General features: G+C 40.7%; 1 protein-coding gene across 1 annotated transcript in view; it reads right to left on the minus strand.

Annotated features, from left to right (window-relative positions):
• Window positions 1-13,571, minus strand: part of MROH9 (maestro heat like repeat family member 9) — a 105,989-nt gene that overhangs the window by 32,591 nt on the left and 59,827 nt on the right. The window contains exons 9-13 of the mRNA XM_039221684.1: window positions 11,203-11,352; window positions 7,775-7,929; window positions 4,056-4,221; window positions 2,800-2,942; window positions 1,685-1,822 (exon numbers count right to left, since the gene is read on the minus strand). Coding sequence (XP_039077615.1) covers window positions 1,685-1,822; window positions 2,800-2,942; window positions 4,056-4,221; window positions 7,775-7,929; window positions 11,203-11,352 — 752 coding nt within the window. The remainder of the gene's footprint in view (window positions 1-1,684; window positions 1,823-2,799; window positions 2,943-4,055; window positions 4,222-7,774; window positions 7,930-11,202; window positions 11,353-13,571) is intronic.

Raw genomic sequence — 13,571 nt, forward strand, 5'->3', positions numbered from 1 at the left:
TATGCTGAGTGAAATAAGTCAGGCAGAGAAGGACAGTTACCATATGTTTGCACGTATAGGAGGATTAGGAGGAACTTAACGGAGGACCATGGGGGAGAAGAAGGGGGGAAATGGTGGGGAAGTGGGAGAGAGGCAAACCATGAGAGACTCTTGAATGCTGAGAACAAACTGAGGACTGATGGGTTTAGGGGGGGATGGGGAGATGGGCATGGAGGAGGGCACTTGTGGGGATGAGCACTGGGTGTTATACGGAAACCAACTTGACAATAAACTACTTATAAAAAAAATAATAAAAAATAAAGATCTTTTCTAATCCCTAATCCAAGGTAAACTGCAGCCCCATTCTGAATTCCATGCAAACCCCAAGGAATTATATATATTCTGGATCACTGACAATATCTCTCCCTAACATCACACCTTTCCTATCTTTGCCCTCCTGTGTCACATAACAGAATGGCCTATAAACACAAGTTCCTTCCTGCTTGACCAAAAGAAGAGAAAACAAATAGTGCAAAATAAATATCCTAGGAATCTAAGATGGCCGCATAGATCACCATCATGGTTTTAGACCCAAGTCCTTCCTTTGAATGATACAATGAAGAAGGGAGTTTGGGATTATCGTGTGTTACTCAGGAGAAGAGGTGGTGAGTCTTGATTCACTAAGTCATTCTGGGCAGTGCTCAGGCTCACAGTTGTCCTGACACACTGGTCTGGATCACATGAGTGGTGGCAGGTCGGGAAAGTTGATGTGACAGGTTCAGTTGAAGACTCTCAGTTGGCATTCTAAACCAGTGCTTCTCAAACTTATGCATACACATTACCCAGGTATCTTGCTAAAAGGCAAATTCTGGTTCAGTGGGTCTGGAGTGGGCCATAGGATCCTATTCTGCTGTCTATTTATAAGTTTCAAGTGATGCTGTTGCTGATGGTCTATCACACTTTGAGTAAGAAGATCCAGAAGTACTGAGGATATTGTGATTCTTGTGGCCACCTGGGGGGTGCAGATATATTGTACTTTTACAAAATAAGATGTGTTCCTGAAACCTATGTGCAAATGAGATGCCACATGAAATGCACCAAGACCCCAAAGACCATATAGCCTGTATTTTCTGAGTTGTCTCAACTCAGAATGGTCTATTTTGTGGTCAAGTCCATGTATCTTGATTTTTGGTCAGAAAATCTGATCCCTATAATCAGAAACTTGCTATTCACTAAGGAGCTAGCTGGAAAACAAAAAGCAACTCTGGCACCAGAAGAATAAAAGTTCTTTTTCATGCTTTTCCAAATTTATTTGTCTCACTGAGAACAGATTTCTACTGAGCCTCTTTAAGGTGGGAGCACATCCATAACCATCTGATACCTGAAGAGCAGGAATCAGCTAACAGCAAGCAGAGAAAAGAAAAAGTAAATTTACCTCATTCTCCGTATCTGAAAGAGAAACCTATCCTTTGGAGGGGGATGATTGGGTATCTTTATCATCAAGTAGGAGAACAAGAAAAGAGAAAACTATCCCAAGAAGTAATAAACTCTTCAAAATAAGGGAAGAATTAGAAATCAAATGGAAATTCAGGTCAGGAGAGATTGGGAAGTTGGAGTGGATACTGACTGCGTTCATATGTGGCTTCCCTGAAGAAAGATGGAGAAGATGGAACAGAGACAGAGAACCCCGTGCCCCTGTTCTTACTTGGCAATAAGGTAGATCCCATGATGCTTAAGCAACTCTTCAGAAAACTCATTCCAGCAGTTCTTTTTCTTTAGAGCAATATCCACCTGCTGCAGTCCAGAACAATTCAGCAGAACTCGCAGGGCATCCTGGGCATAGCTAAGGCCCCAAAGAAGAGCAGAGTCACCACTTGACAGTGTCCTTCCCATAATTAAGTACATGTGACCTGCCTTTTCATTCCATCTTGGGCCAGATGCTGGTTTTGGGAAAGGGGATGTTTCAAAGGAAACCAACTGTCAGTGCCCTTTATCTCTCTTGATCAACAGGACATGGGATTGAGGGTTCAACTGAAATGTTAGCATGTAAAATCTAGGATTAATAACAGTTTATTAGCAAAAAAAGTTAAACAACGCGATAATTTGCTAAACGTGTCTGCTGGTATTCTTCTTCAGATGTTTTAAATAAATAGATACATTCTCATCTGTGTGGGATGATTTGGTGCACATCTGTTTGGAAGACAGAAAACGGGTTAAATATCTTAATGGGATGCATTGTGCTTTGGAGTTTTGCCTGGCTTAGAAGTCCACCCTGGTGAGGGCAAGTAACAGGTGGTGCATTTAGACTTCCCCAGAGTGCAGCAAAGCTAACTGTACCGCCTTGGGTGAAAGGAAAGAGCTGAATCTTTCATGTGGGCAGAATGTGTACCATCTTAAGCCCACACATCACATCACCAACCACGAAACAACTTCACAGTTCATAAAGCACATTTGTGCACATTATTTTAATCTCACACATACAATTACCCCCTGAAATCACTATCAGGGAGTAAATGGCAGAGCTAGCATGGGCCTGACTTTGGATCTGATGCTCTCACCTGCTCTCTCTCCCCTTGGTAGCCCCCCCTCACCACCCCACTCTGACTGTGGCAGAAAGTGGAGTGCTTCTTCATACACTCCAGATACACTCAGGGAGGGTGCTGGTTAACTTGTAGGTACTTGGGGTATTTACACAAAGAAAATGGTAATAAATGAATGCATTGTATAGAAAGAGTTCCACATGAACCCGAGGGACTAGAAACAGTTGACAGCTGGAAGCTTATTTCTTATCGACTCTGAAATAAACCACTACAATCTCACAACGGCATGTCCTCTGCCATCTGTCTCAGGTCACTGATGTAAAAGAGTTGGACCATGAGGGCCATCAAGAGCTGGGGGAAAAACTGGGCCACTGCTTTCTTGTATGAACAAACGGGCAACAATGTGCACAGGGCCTGGGATGCCTATAAGGGAAAGAAAAAGAAGTCAAGAATGTAGCCATCTGCCTCTAAACCCAGTCAGCCTTAGTGAGGGGGAAGGGAGGAACACTGCATTCCCTCCTGCAACCCCCTTGACTGAAGTGTGCATGCATATTCGTTCATTCCCTAACAGCTACGATGTCCATTTTGAATCAGGAACTATGCCCAGTATTCTATGGAAATGAACTCCCAAAGCACTCTCAACCACCCCCAGCTGCCAAACTAGTGGGAAGCACTTTCCAGTGTCCCCTTTGTACGTGGCCATGAAGAATGGTCCTACCAATAACCCAGGTCTTTCCTGTGCTTAAACAATCCAGGCCAGTGAGATGTTTAAAAGGAGACAGGCCAAATCACTAACAATTTTTTGGCCCACCAACCACTGCCATACCCTCCTACCCCATCAGAGAAACACCTCCCACCACCTCACATTTGTGGAGCACTACCCATTTTTTTTCCTATTATGTCTCTGTAAGACTAGAATTTACTCCCAGAAGTGGTGAGTTTAGTCTTTGGGAGATACAAAATGATGGGTACAAATGACATTAGGCCTCACATGCATATCAAAGTCTATACGGTCTAGCTACTGGCTAGTCTCTGACGCCATCTCCAAACTTCCACTCTTGCTTCATTCCTCTCCTTTCAGTTTTCTTGGAGTCACTCACATCCCATGCAAGCTCCCATCTTCAGGGGTTTTGTCTTTCTTTCTGTATAGAACTCACTTGCCCAGATATTTGCAAGGATCAACCCTTCACTCTCTGACTGGATGCCACCTCAGCAGAGGCCTCCCCTGACGAACTTTCCTAAATCCTCCCTTGTCACTTTCTTTTACTCACATCACTTTATGTCTTTTCTCAGCTCTATATCATCTGATACATAACACAGTTTTTTGTTCATTGTCCGTGTCTTTTACCAGAATGTATGCTTCCTGGTCAAGGTGTGGCATACAGTAGGCACTCAATAAATATGTGTTGGATGAATGAATGAGTGAGAGCAGCACAGTGTCCAGAAGTATGACCGAGTCCGTGGGTAGATGGGGATTTTCACGATCAGAAAACAACACCAGGACAAGGAAGCACTTAATACTTAAGTAGTATTTACCGCTACAGGCATCATATTAGTAGTATCGAGAGAGAAACGTCTTCTTTCTAGTAGGCTATCATCCATTTTCCCAGGCTTTCCTTTCAGTATCAGTAAGATTGTCTTCAGCACATGAGGGGCCACACTTGACTCGGAACCTGCCGCGTGCCACATCAGTATCAAAGTGCTGCAAACACAGCCCCCCCACCCAACCATCACAATGAGAATTAGGTTGTTCATTTCCTACTTAATACAGTGTCATGAATGGAAAGGTTTTTTTTTTTTTACATGTTTATATAGCAAAGAGATCACAGACAAGTCTAAACCAAACTGATAGACTCATTTCCAAATGATCTCATTAAGTCTCTTGTCCTTGAAAACAGAGAGTTTCAGTGAGATCTTATGGAAAATACAGTCTGCAAGTCTGCAAGTTGACTTCCTACCACATTTTTATTTATTTTATTTTTTTTACTTTTATGCTTTTTTGAGAGATGGAGAGAGACAGAGCATGAGTGGGGCAGAGAGAGGGAGACAGAATCCCAAGCAAGCTCCAAGTTCTGAGCTGCCAGCACAGAGCCAGATGCGGGGCTTAAACTCATGAACAGTGAGATCATGACCTGAGCCGAAGCCAGATGCTTAACTGACTGAGCCACAGGTGCCATGATTTCCTACCACATTAAAATATCAGTCCAGGGGCGCCTGGGTGGCTCAGTCGGTTAAGCGTCTGACTTCAGCTCAGGTCATGATCTCACAGTTCGTGGATTCGAGCCCCACATCGAGCTCTATGCTGACAGCTCAGAGCCTGGAGCCTGCTTCAGATTCTTGTCTCTCTCTCTGCCCCTCCCCCATTCATGCTCTGTTTCTCTCTGTCTCAAAAATAAACATTAAAAAAATTTTTTAATATCGGTCCAGCTCAGTAGCAAGAACTAATCAACTTTCTCCATTCCATACTCTGGTCCTCCTAACTTGTGACCTTTTTTGTCCAGGAAAAACAGAATATTTTAAAAACTGGTATGGAAATTCAAATTAATATATAAATAAATATATCAACTTAAAAAACCCAAGGAGGTAGAAATACTAAGTAAATAACTATATAAATTTAAAGATTAGAAAGGTTACAAAAATTGAGCTCGAGGGAGTGGGCCCTTTTGTAAAAGGTCACTCACATTCTAGTGACACAGATGTACTAGAGCCCTGGATTCTCCACCTCAGGTCCTCTCCCTTCTTTTCTGCATACCTAGCCACTCTTCAAGATTATTTTTACTGTTGATCATCTTAAAAACTGCTACACATTCCTTTTTTTTTTTTTAAATGTTTTTTATTTATTTCTAGCAGAGAGAGAGACACACACACAGAGTGAGCAGGGGAGGGTCAGAGAGAGAGGGAGATACAGACTCTGAAACAGTCTCCAGGCTCTGAGCTGGCAGTCAGCACAGAGCCCGACGCGGGGCTCGAACCCACGAACCGCGAGATCATGACCCAAGCGAAAGTCAGACGCTCAACCGACTAAGCCACCCGGGCGCCCCTACACATTCCTGATACCCTGTCAATCCATGCTGGGTTCTGAATCCTATTACTCAGTTTCTCTGCATTTAGGTTCCTGATGGAGGGGGGCGGGGGTTGGTTTCCTGGAACAGAGACACATAGCTCTTTGGAACCCATTACTCAACTGTTTCTGCCTTTGGGGCTCAGCCTTACAACCAAGCTTAGATCCACATGGACATCAAGTCTCACATGCCGTCTCATTCCTTTACCTCTCGTTCTTACCTTCTAGCTAATCAGACATTCCCGCTGTTGGTCTGATTTAGCTCAACTCTAAACCCCAGTCTTTTCTACCTCATCCCTCACCTACTAATGCATGAGATCTGCTCGTGACTGTTTAAAAATTTTTTTTAAATATTTATTTTTGAGAGAGAGACAAAGCACGAGTTGGGAAGGGGCAGAGAGAGAGGGGAGAGACGCAGAATTGGAAACAGGCTCCAGGCTCTGAGCTGTCAGCACAGAACCCAATGCAGGGCTTGAACTCACAAACTGTGAGATCATGACTGGAGCCGAAGTCAGACTGTTAACTGACTGAGCCACCCAGGCGTCCCTTCTGGTGACTATTTTAATGAAGTTCACTCTAATTATGCTTGCTTTCTGTACCACCTCATTTCAAAGCACTTGTACTGACTTCAATTGGCAACTTGTGTCCCTGTCGATCTATTCCCTTTCAACAAAATGCTCGGAGGTTGGTAATATTTTACATGCAATGGGGCGCTTAATTCCTGAATGAGAAAACACTGAGTCTTACAAAGATTTTTAATTTCCAGGAATTTTCTAAGTAGTAAAATAGCTTTGTGAGTTTAAACCTTCTAGATAAACATAAGCTTTCAGTTGGGAAATGAAAGTCAGTTGTATCATTGGTTTATCATTTTGTGAGTTTTGATGTCCTTTCACAGACGCTAACTCATTTAATTATTGGGGAATCAATATTGGGGGAATTTCAATTATTGGGGAATAATTGATTTACAGGTAAAAAAGAATTTTCCTCACTTCACAAACAGGGAAATTTGATCAAGGAGTTTAGAAATTTGTGTGGTTGGGAAGGAATTCAGATTTGTTTCCAAAGCCTGCATCTTTTTTTTGAAAGTAACTTCCTTGGGGCACCTGGGTGGCTCAGTCGGTTAAGCATCCGACTTTGGCTCAGGCCATGATCTCGTGGTTACTGGGTTTGAGCCCCGCATCGGGCTCTGTGCTGACAGCAAGCTCAGAGCCTGGAGCCTGCTTCAGATTCTGTATCTCCCTTTCTCTCCCACCCTCCCATGCTCATGCTGCCTCTCTCTCTCAGAAATAAATAAAACATTAAAAAGTAATTTAAAGTAACTTCCTACCTTTTATACTGTTAATAGTAGAGAAGTATTACCTTCCTTCTCAAGGTTCAAATGATAGAAATGGAATGATGTCATTTACTATGCTAGTCTAATGTGTGCTAGGCTCATAGTGTCCCATAGGCTCACATCGGTATTCTCCTCTCCTTAATATTTTCTTTGATCCTGGATGATGAATTTCAGATAAACAGCTAAGTAACAGGGGACTCTCCATTATAGCTGAGAATTTTTAATGTTTCATTATTTTATTGGCAAGTGGAAATGCCTTACATCCGTTCTTCATAAATGAAGGGGAAAAAAGCACTATAAATTTGATTACTTATAGGAAAAAATCCATTATCACTCTGAAGAATGATTTGTTCCCAGGGGATGGATATGCAGCAGAACACAATTTAAAGCCTCAGATACAAAATAGTGACAATGATTATTTGTCAGTGGTCTATAGTATGTGTAGATATTGTACAAGAATATGAAGAACATGTATGATCTTCTTTAAGCTTTATGACCATCTTATGAGATACAAAAATAGATATTCTCTTTAAGAAAAAAAAGGAGCCAGGGGCGCCTGGATGGCCTAGTCAGTTAAGCGTCCGACTTTCGCTTAGGTCATGATCTCACGGTTTGTGGGTTTGAGCCCTGTGTCGGGCTCTGTGCTGACTGCCAGCTCAGAGCCTGGAGTCTGTTTCAGTCTGTGACTCCCTCTCTCTCTGACCCTCCCCTGCTCATGCTGTCTCTCTCTCTCTCCTAGAAATAACTAAAACATTTAAAAAAAGAAGACAAAGAAGAAAAAAAAAAGGAGCCCATGTCCAGCTCTGTCTAATTCTGGAGACTGTGGACAAACCATTGTAGGAAGAGGTGAAGGGGCCTTACTTGTCTGCTGGGACTGGGTAGTCCATAAGCTGGAAGATGACCTTCTTTGGGGAAGTACGTGTCAACAAGGTGATGACCCGCAGCATAGCGTGCCTCATAACATGAGAAGAATTTTCACGCAGTTTCTTATAAATGGCATCCACAATCTTAGACACCTAAAAAATTAATGTCATGGGTCAAACAAGAGCCTCTTGTTCCATACCAACCTCTAAACCAAGGTGTTTCTTGGATATAAGCATTCAGTCCTTCCCAGAATGGCCCCTGCAGCAATTAACACACAAATATGCACTAGAAGAAAGCATATTCACGTGTGTTAATACACAATGTAAAGTGTTTATTTGAATGAGAAACAAGTCTTTGATTTATTGATAATGGGAAAATACCTTTTTTATTTTATTTATTTATTAAAAATTTTAAGTGTTTATTTTTTGATAGACAGAGAGATAGAGCATGAGTGGAGAGGGACAGAGAGAGAGGGAGACACAGAATCCAAGGCAGGCTCTAAGCTCTGAGCTATCAGCACAGCACCTGACATGAGTCTTGAACCCATGAACCACAAGATCATGACCTGAGCTGGAGTCGGACACTCAACTAACTGAACTACTCAGGTGCCCCAAAATACCCATTTTTAAAAAAAGGTTATTTGGGGAAGGTAGGCTTCATTATATAAGACATATAGGCTTAGTATAGAAAACATATGTATGATTCAAGTCCTTTAAGAAGGAAGTCAAAATAATGGAACAGAATAGTAATGGAACTAGTTTTTTATTTCAAAAAAACTTTCTGACTGTTAAAGAAGTTTTGAACTACATATGGAATGGGTAAACTGTGTGTTGGAAGAATGACCAAGAATGGTAAACACAAAGTCATAATCTTGCAAATTTTATTCATAGGTCCTATGTTAGTTTTATGTTTTCCCCTTTATGCATTCCTGAACAAGGAGATTTCTAGTTAGATGTGAAATTTGTCTCAAGTTAATGGTTGTAGATTCCACATCAAACTTCATCCTCCCGGATGACTGCATTTTTTTATTTGGAAATATTCCTCAGAGATCATAAGCTGAGATGTTGGTTGATGTAAGTTTACATACTATTTCTATTGCCACATATACAATTCAGTTAGTTATCTGTGCACAACCCTCTACTCAAAAAGAAAATAAAATAAGTGAAGTGTTAAGAGTACAGGACATTTCTCCTTCCATATATGCTCCAGGGTGACCACAAAGTGGGAGACATTAAACATTGCTTCTCTCTAAAGACATTTTTAAAAATATTTACTTATTTTTGAGAGAGAGTGAGAGAGCATGCACACTCTCATCCCCTTTACTCCTCATCCTCTTTTCCTTTCCATGCAGCGTGCCCCTAAAATGAGCCAGCTATGTTACTGTATCCTCAAGTATAGCAATAATTATCTGCTTTCATTCTCAAGAAAAGACTTGCTGTGTTAGAGTTATTTAGAGGTTATAAGCCCACATACTATATGTGTGATTTCAGTGGTTTTCAGGAATAATTTTAACCATGCACAATTTTCGATTATAACTGATTTTAGAACCTAACTCTGTTTAAGATAAGAATCTGCTGTATTCAGTGCTTCAGTTGTTTGTGGGAGCTTGTGTGGAGCGATAGGTTGCTGGACCCCAATTTTGTTCAGTTGCTTTCTCTCTGTTTAATGACTTTACTGTGGCAGAGGCTAGTTTTACACATCTACTTTTCTGTTGGGCTTCTCTTCCTCTCCAGGGCCTTGGTATGGCTTTATCTAACCTGTCTTTCTCATTGTATGAGAGAGAGCTTAAAGGAAATGACTGCTGCCCTTCAGCTTTCTCCTTGATTGTGCTTGCCTTCTGGAATGTTCCTTGATGTAACCATGTTGGGAGTTCTATAGGAAGTTTTACTTCCTCTTTTCTGCTCTCTGAATTTTAGTATGAGCTCTTGGTTTATTTTCAATCACATCACACTATGTGTCTGCACCAAGAACTGAGAGCTCAACCCTCATATTGCCATCAGATGAGGGCTGGTTTCATGAGCAAGTGACATGCATTTGCACAGGGTTCTGCACTTAGAAGGTTCAAAGCTTTGCTGTCACCCTCTTGAATATTTAAATAATTTTACCTTTGAGCTTGTGTTTTCTAAGTGAAGTCCCATGGGACAATGGAGCATGCATGTGAGCCAAGACGATAGTGGCTGTGGTTCATGTATGCAGCCCCATTCACATGCAGCATTCACAATCTACTAAGTGTACAGAATTCCAATGGACCCAAGATGTGTAGGAGTCATCGGGAAATCAAAGCAAATATAAGATAAGCATTTATTGAAGCCTCACCCACTTAAGTGGAAAATGATGACTCGTCAATAAGCTGAAGGTAGAAGGTGTTACTATAATGTGTGAACGTCAAGAAATGAAATAAAAACAAATGAGTTAGTTTTGTGTATCGTTTTCACTCTTTTGGTAAGAATGAAAACATGTTTGTGTATGAGCTATGACTTCCATTGTTTTGTTGAGTTGAATACTCCTATATTTTCACCTCTAATTGGTATGGCACAATGTAAAAATGGCCAGTAAAATCTGCGTTACTTTAAAATTTTAGTTTTTGTTTAAAGTTAAAAACATTAAACAGAAAATAAAAGTGCTATGACAAATTGAGAGAAAGAGAGGGACTGTGGAGGAAAGGGAAAAAAACTTCAGACGTTTGTATATATATTTTAGGTTTTCATTAAATTCTAGTTAGTTAACATATAGTGTAATATTGGTTACAGGAGTAGAATTTATGACATATGTTTGCATATTTAGTGCCACTTTTTTCTTATGTTTTGAACAGGAAGCCCACATTTATTTGCACTTATCCCGACAAATTACATAGCCAGCCCTACAGCACGTTGAAGGTCCCTGAAAACTTTCCTTACTGGTTACACAGAAGATTTCAATTATGTTTGTATTATTTTACTGTTGTTAATGTATTTCTTTAAAAAAAAAAAAAGTGATGCAAGGGGCTCTGGGTGGCTCAGTCGGTTAAGCGTCTGACTTCAGCTCGGGTCATGATCTCACAGTTCGTTGGTTTGAGCCCCGTGTTGGGGCTCCAGCCAGCTCAGAGCCTGGAGCCTGTTTCAGATTCTGTATCTCCCTTTCTCTCTGACCCTCCCCTGCCCACTCTGTCTCTCTGTCTCTCAGAAATAACATTAAAAAAAAAGTGATGCAAATGTGGCAAAATATTATGATTTGGTAGGATTGGTAGGTAAACGTTCATGACATTATTTTCTAAAAGTTCTGTATGCTTGAAATATTTTACAAAATAAACCCCTCATTTGATCAAAGCGACATACTGAATAACAGCAAGAAATACATAGGAAAAGAAGTAGCATATAACAAAGGCAAGAAGAGAATAAAGTTAGAGAATAAAATCCGTGTCCCCTACTCATTGTCAAGTATCTTACCATGGTGACCTTATGCGCATAATACTCCAGAGTCAATTTCAGTATGGTTGATGCCTTGAATGCAGTTACATAATTAGGTGAAGAGAGGGTCATTAGGAGACTCCATGTGAAATCAGTCAGCAAGGACGGCGTCAAAGTTTTTCCTACGTTCTGAAACCAAAAGGAGAGCCATGACCTCAGATCTGACCTAAAACACCCTAAGAAAGACAGGTGAATTCAGTTATCCTGGAGGAAGCTTCAGGACCAGGGACCAGGTAGTGCTACATGATTTTGGGGAGTCTTGGGCATTTTTGCAGTTCTAGCCCTCTTCCTCCATTCAAAAATGTTAAAAATCATATTTCAACCTGTGTTGATATTGAGATGACTAGAATTCAAGGGGAATTACATTTTTTTTTTCCTTCTGATTTTTAAAGCAGTTCAAACATTTTCATCTGAGTAAGTCAGCTGTGGGGCCAGGCCAGGAAATGGAAAACTATGACATTACAATTAAGAGGAACTGTAAAATATTGATTTCACACACATTCAGCTGTTCAGATTTTGGAAATTATTGTGAGCTTCTTCAGCTTTGGAAATGCGTTTGCTGAGATCAGAAATAAGCATGATTAGTAGAAGCTGTGGGAGGGGGTGAAGGAAGAAGGTGGGGTGATTCAATGGTGTGGACTCTTCTCTTTCTCAGGGAGGGACCAAGAAGCAGGAAGAGATTATAAAAAGGCTCCTATGGCCATGACTGTGGTATAAGAACTACAATTCAAAAAATCTTTTTTTTTTGAAGTCAGAGGAATGTATATGGACCGTAAGATATGAACAAAATTACATGATTATGGATCTCTCAGTTCAGAAAGATGAATGAATCACATTTTCTCCTTTTATATGCATAAATATATATTTATATATGTTACATATTATACACACACATACACTCCTACGTGTCATTTTCCCAAGTACCCATCTTGCCAATAAAAGCTTGTTTGCATCCTCTTTAAAAGGATGGAACATAGCTCTTTTTAGTCAATAGGGAAGGCCTGAGGTCTGAGTGAGAATGAATGGCCACCAGTCTCCGTCCTACTGGGCAGAGGTGTGAGGGATGATATTCTCAGAAAGCTATGAAGAAAGTTAAGGAGGGTCACCAAGGCTTGGTGAAGTCGTGTGACTATCACAATTACTTTGCTCTCCATTAGGAAAGCCAGATTTAATTAAATGATATGTTGAAATTGAAAAGAAATCATTGAAATGGGGAATATTCTCTTTTAACTTTTTGTTTACTCAAATAACTTATTGTAGTGTCTATTTGAAAGTTGTAGAAGAAGCACTTTCTCATGAAGTTAGAGTGACTGTTAGAAGTTTCTGTGAAGGTACAGTTATGACAGTGGACTATATCAAATGACAAGGCTCACCTATAAAATGGGATCTACCTGTAACCCTTCAGAAACATACAAATCACACAGGATCAGTTGAATTCTTCAGAAATCAACTCTACTTTTGTTTCTTACTAGCATACCATGTTACTACATATTCTTGATGCTGCTCACTGTAATGACTGCACAGTACACTATCAGCTTGATATCCCACAATTTGTCATTTATTTCTCTGTGTTTGACACAGTTTTTTTTAATCATACATCTGTGAAGAACTTCTCATAAATAGATCTATTATTTTGAGTTTTTCCTTTCTATGAATTCCCTTGAGTGAGATTACTAGTTTATTGCCGGGAGCCGCACTGGCCTCTCTGGATGGCAGTCACAGCAAGGAAATGTCATTGTTTGCAGCTCCTGCCATAAGAAATGAAAACGGGTATCTCCTTCTGCTACTACAGGCTCATGTTGGATATAAGCCTGATGGTATTGACCAGGCCTCACAATATTCCATATCAGACCTATATTCTGAATACAGATACCTCATAAAGAAAAGCATATTCCTGCCTTTACAAGAGAGATTTTAGATGAAAGCTCTGTGGATGATTGTCAAAAGGCTCTTCCTGTGGGCCTTGCAGACCCAAAGCTTAGATAATAAAGGGGGTTAAAAGCACAAGAGTTACAATTGAGCCTGGCCCCGAGACAAAGAGCCTATTTTGGGGTTAAGGGCAGAACACGGTTACTACATATACCTTTGCTACTTGGTGAAGCATGGCAGTCCCTTCCTCAAGGCCTACACTCCACAAACACCCTCCCTTACACTGGCAGCTGGGATGAGATAGATAAGAGTAGCTAAAACATAAACCCAGGTGCAAAGACTGACACATTTAGGGCCCCATGTTAGTTTCCACAAATAAACCAATTCAGAAACATTTATCCTCTTGAGAGACAGACAGAATAACTCCTAGCTTATCTATATACAATTTAACTTGTGTGTTATCCTGTTTTTCACTAAGA

The sequence above is a fragment of the Hyaena hyaena genome, unplaced genomic scaffold (assembly GCF_003009895.1).
Source record: "Hyaena hyaena isolate Hyena2069 unplaced genomic scaffold, ASM300989v1 scaffold_1006, whole genome shotgun sequence".
NCBI lineage: Eukaryota > Metazoa > Chordata > Mammalia > Carnivora > Hyaenidae > Hyaena > Hyaena hyaena.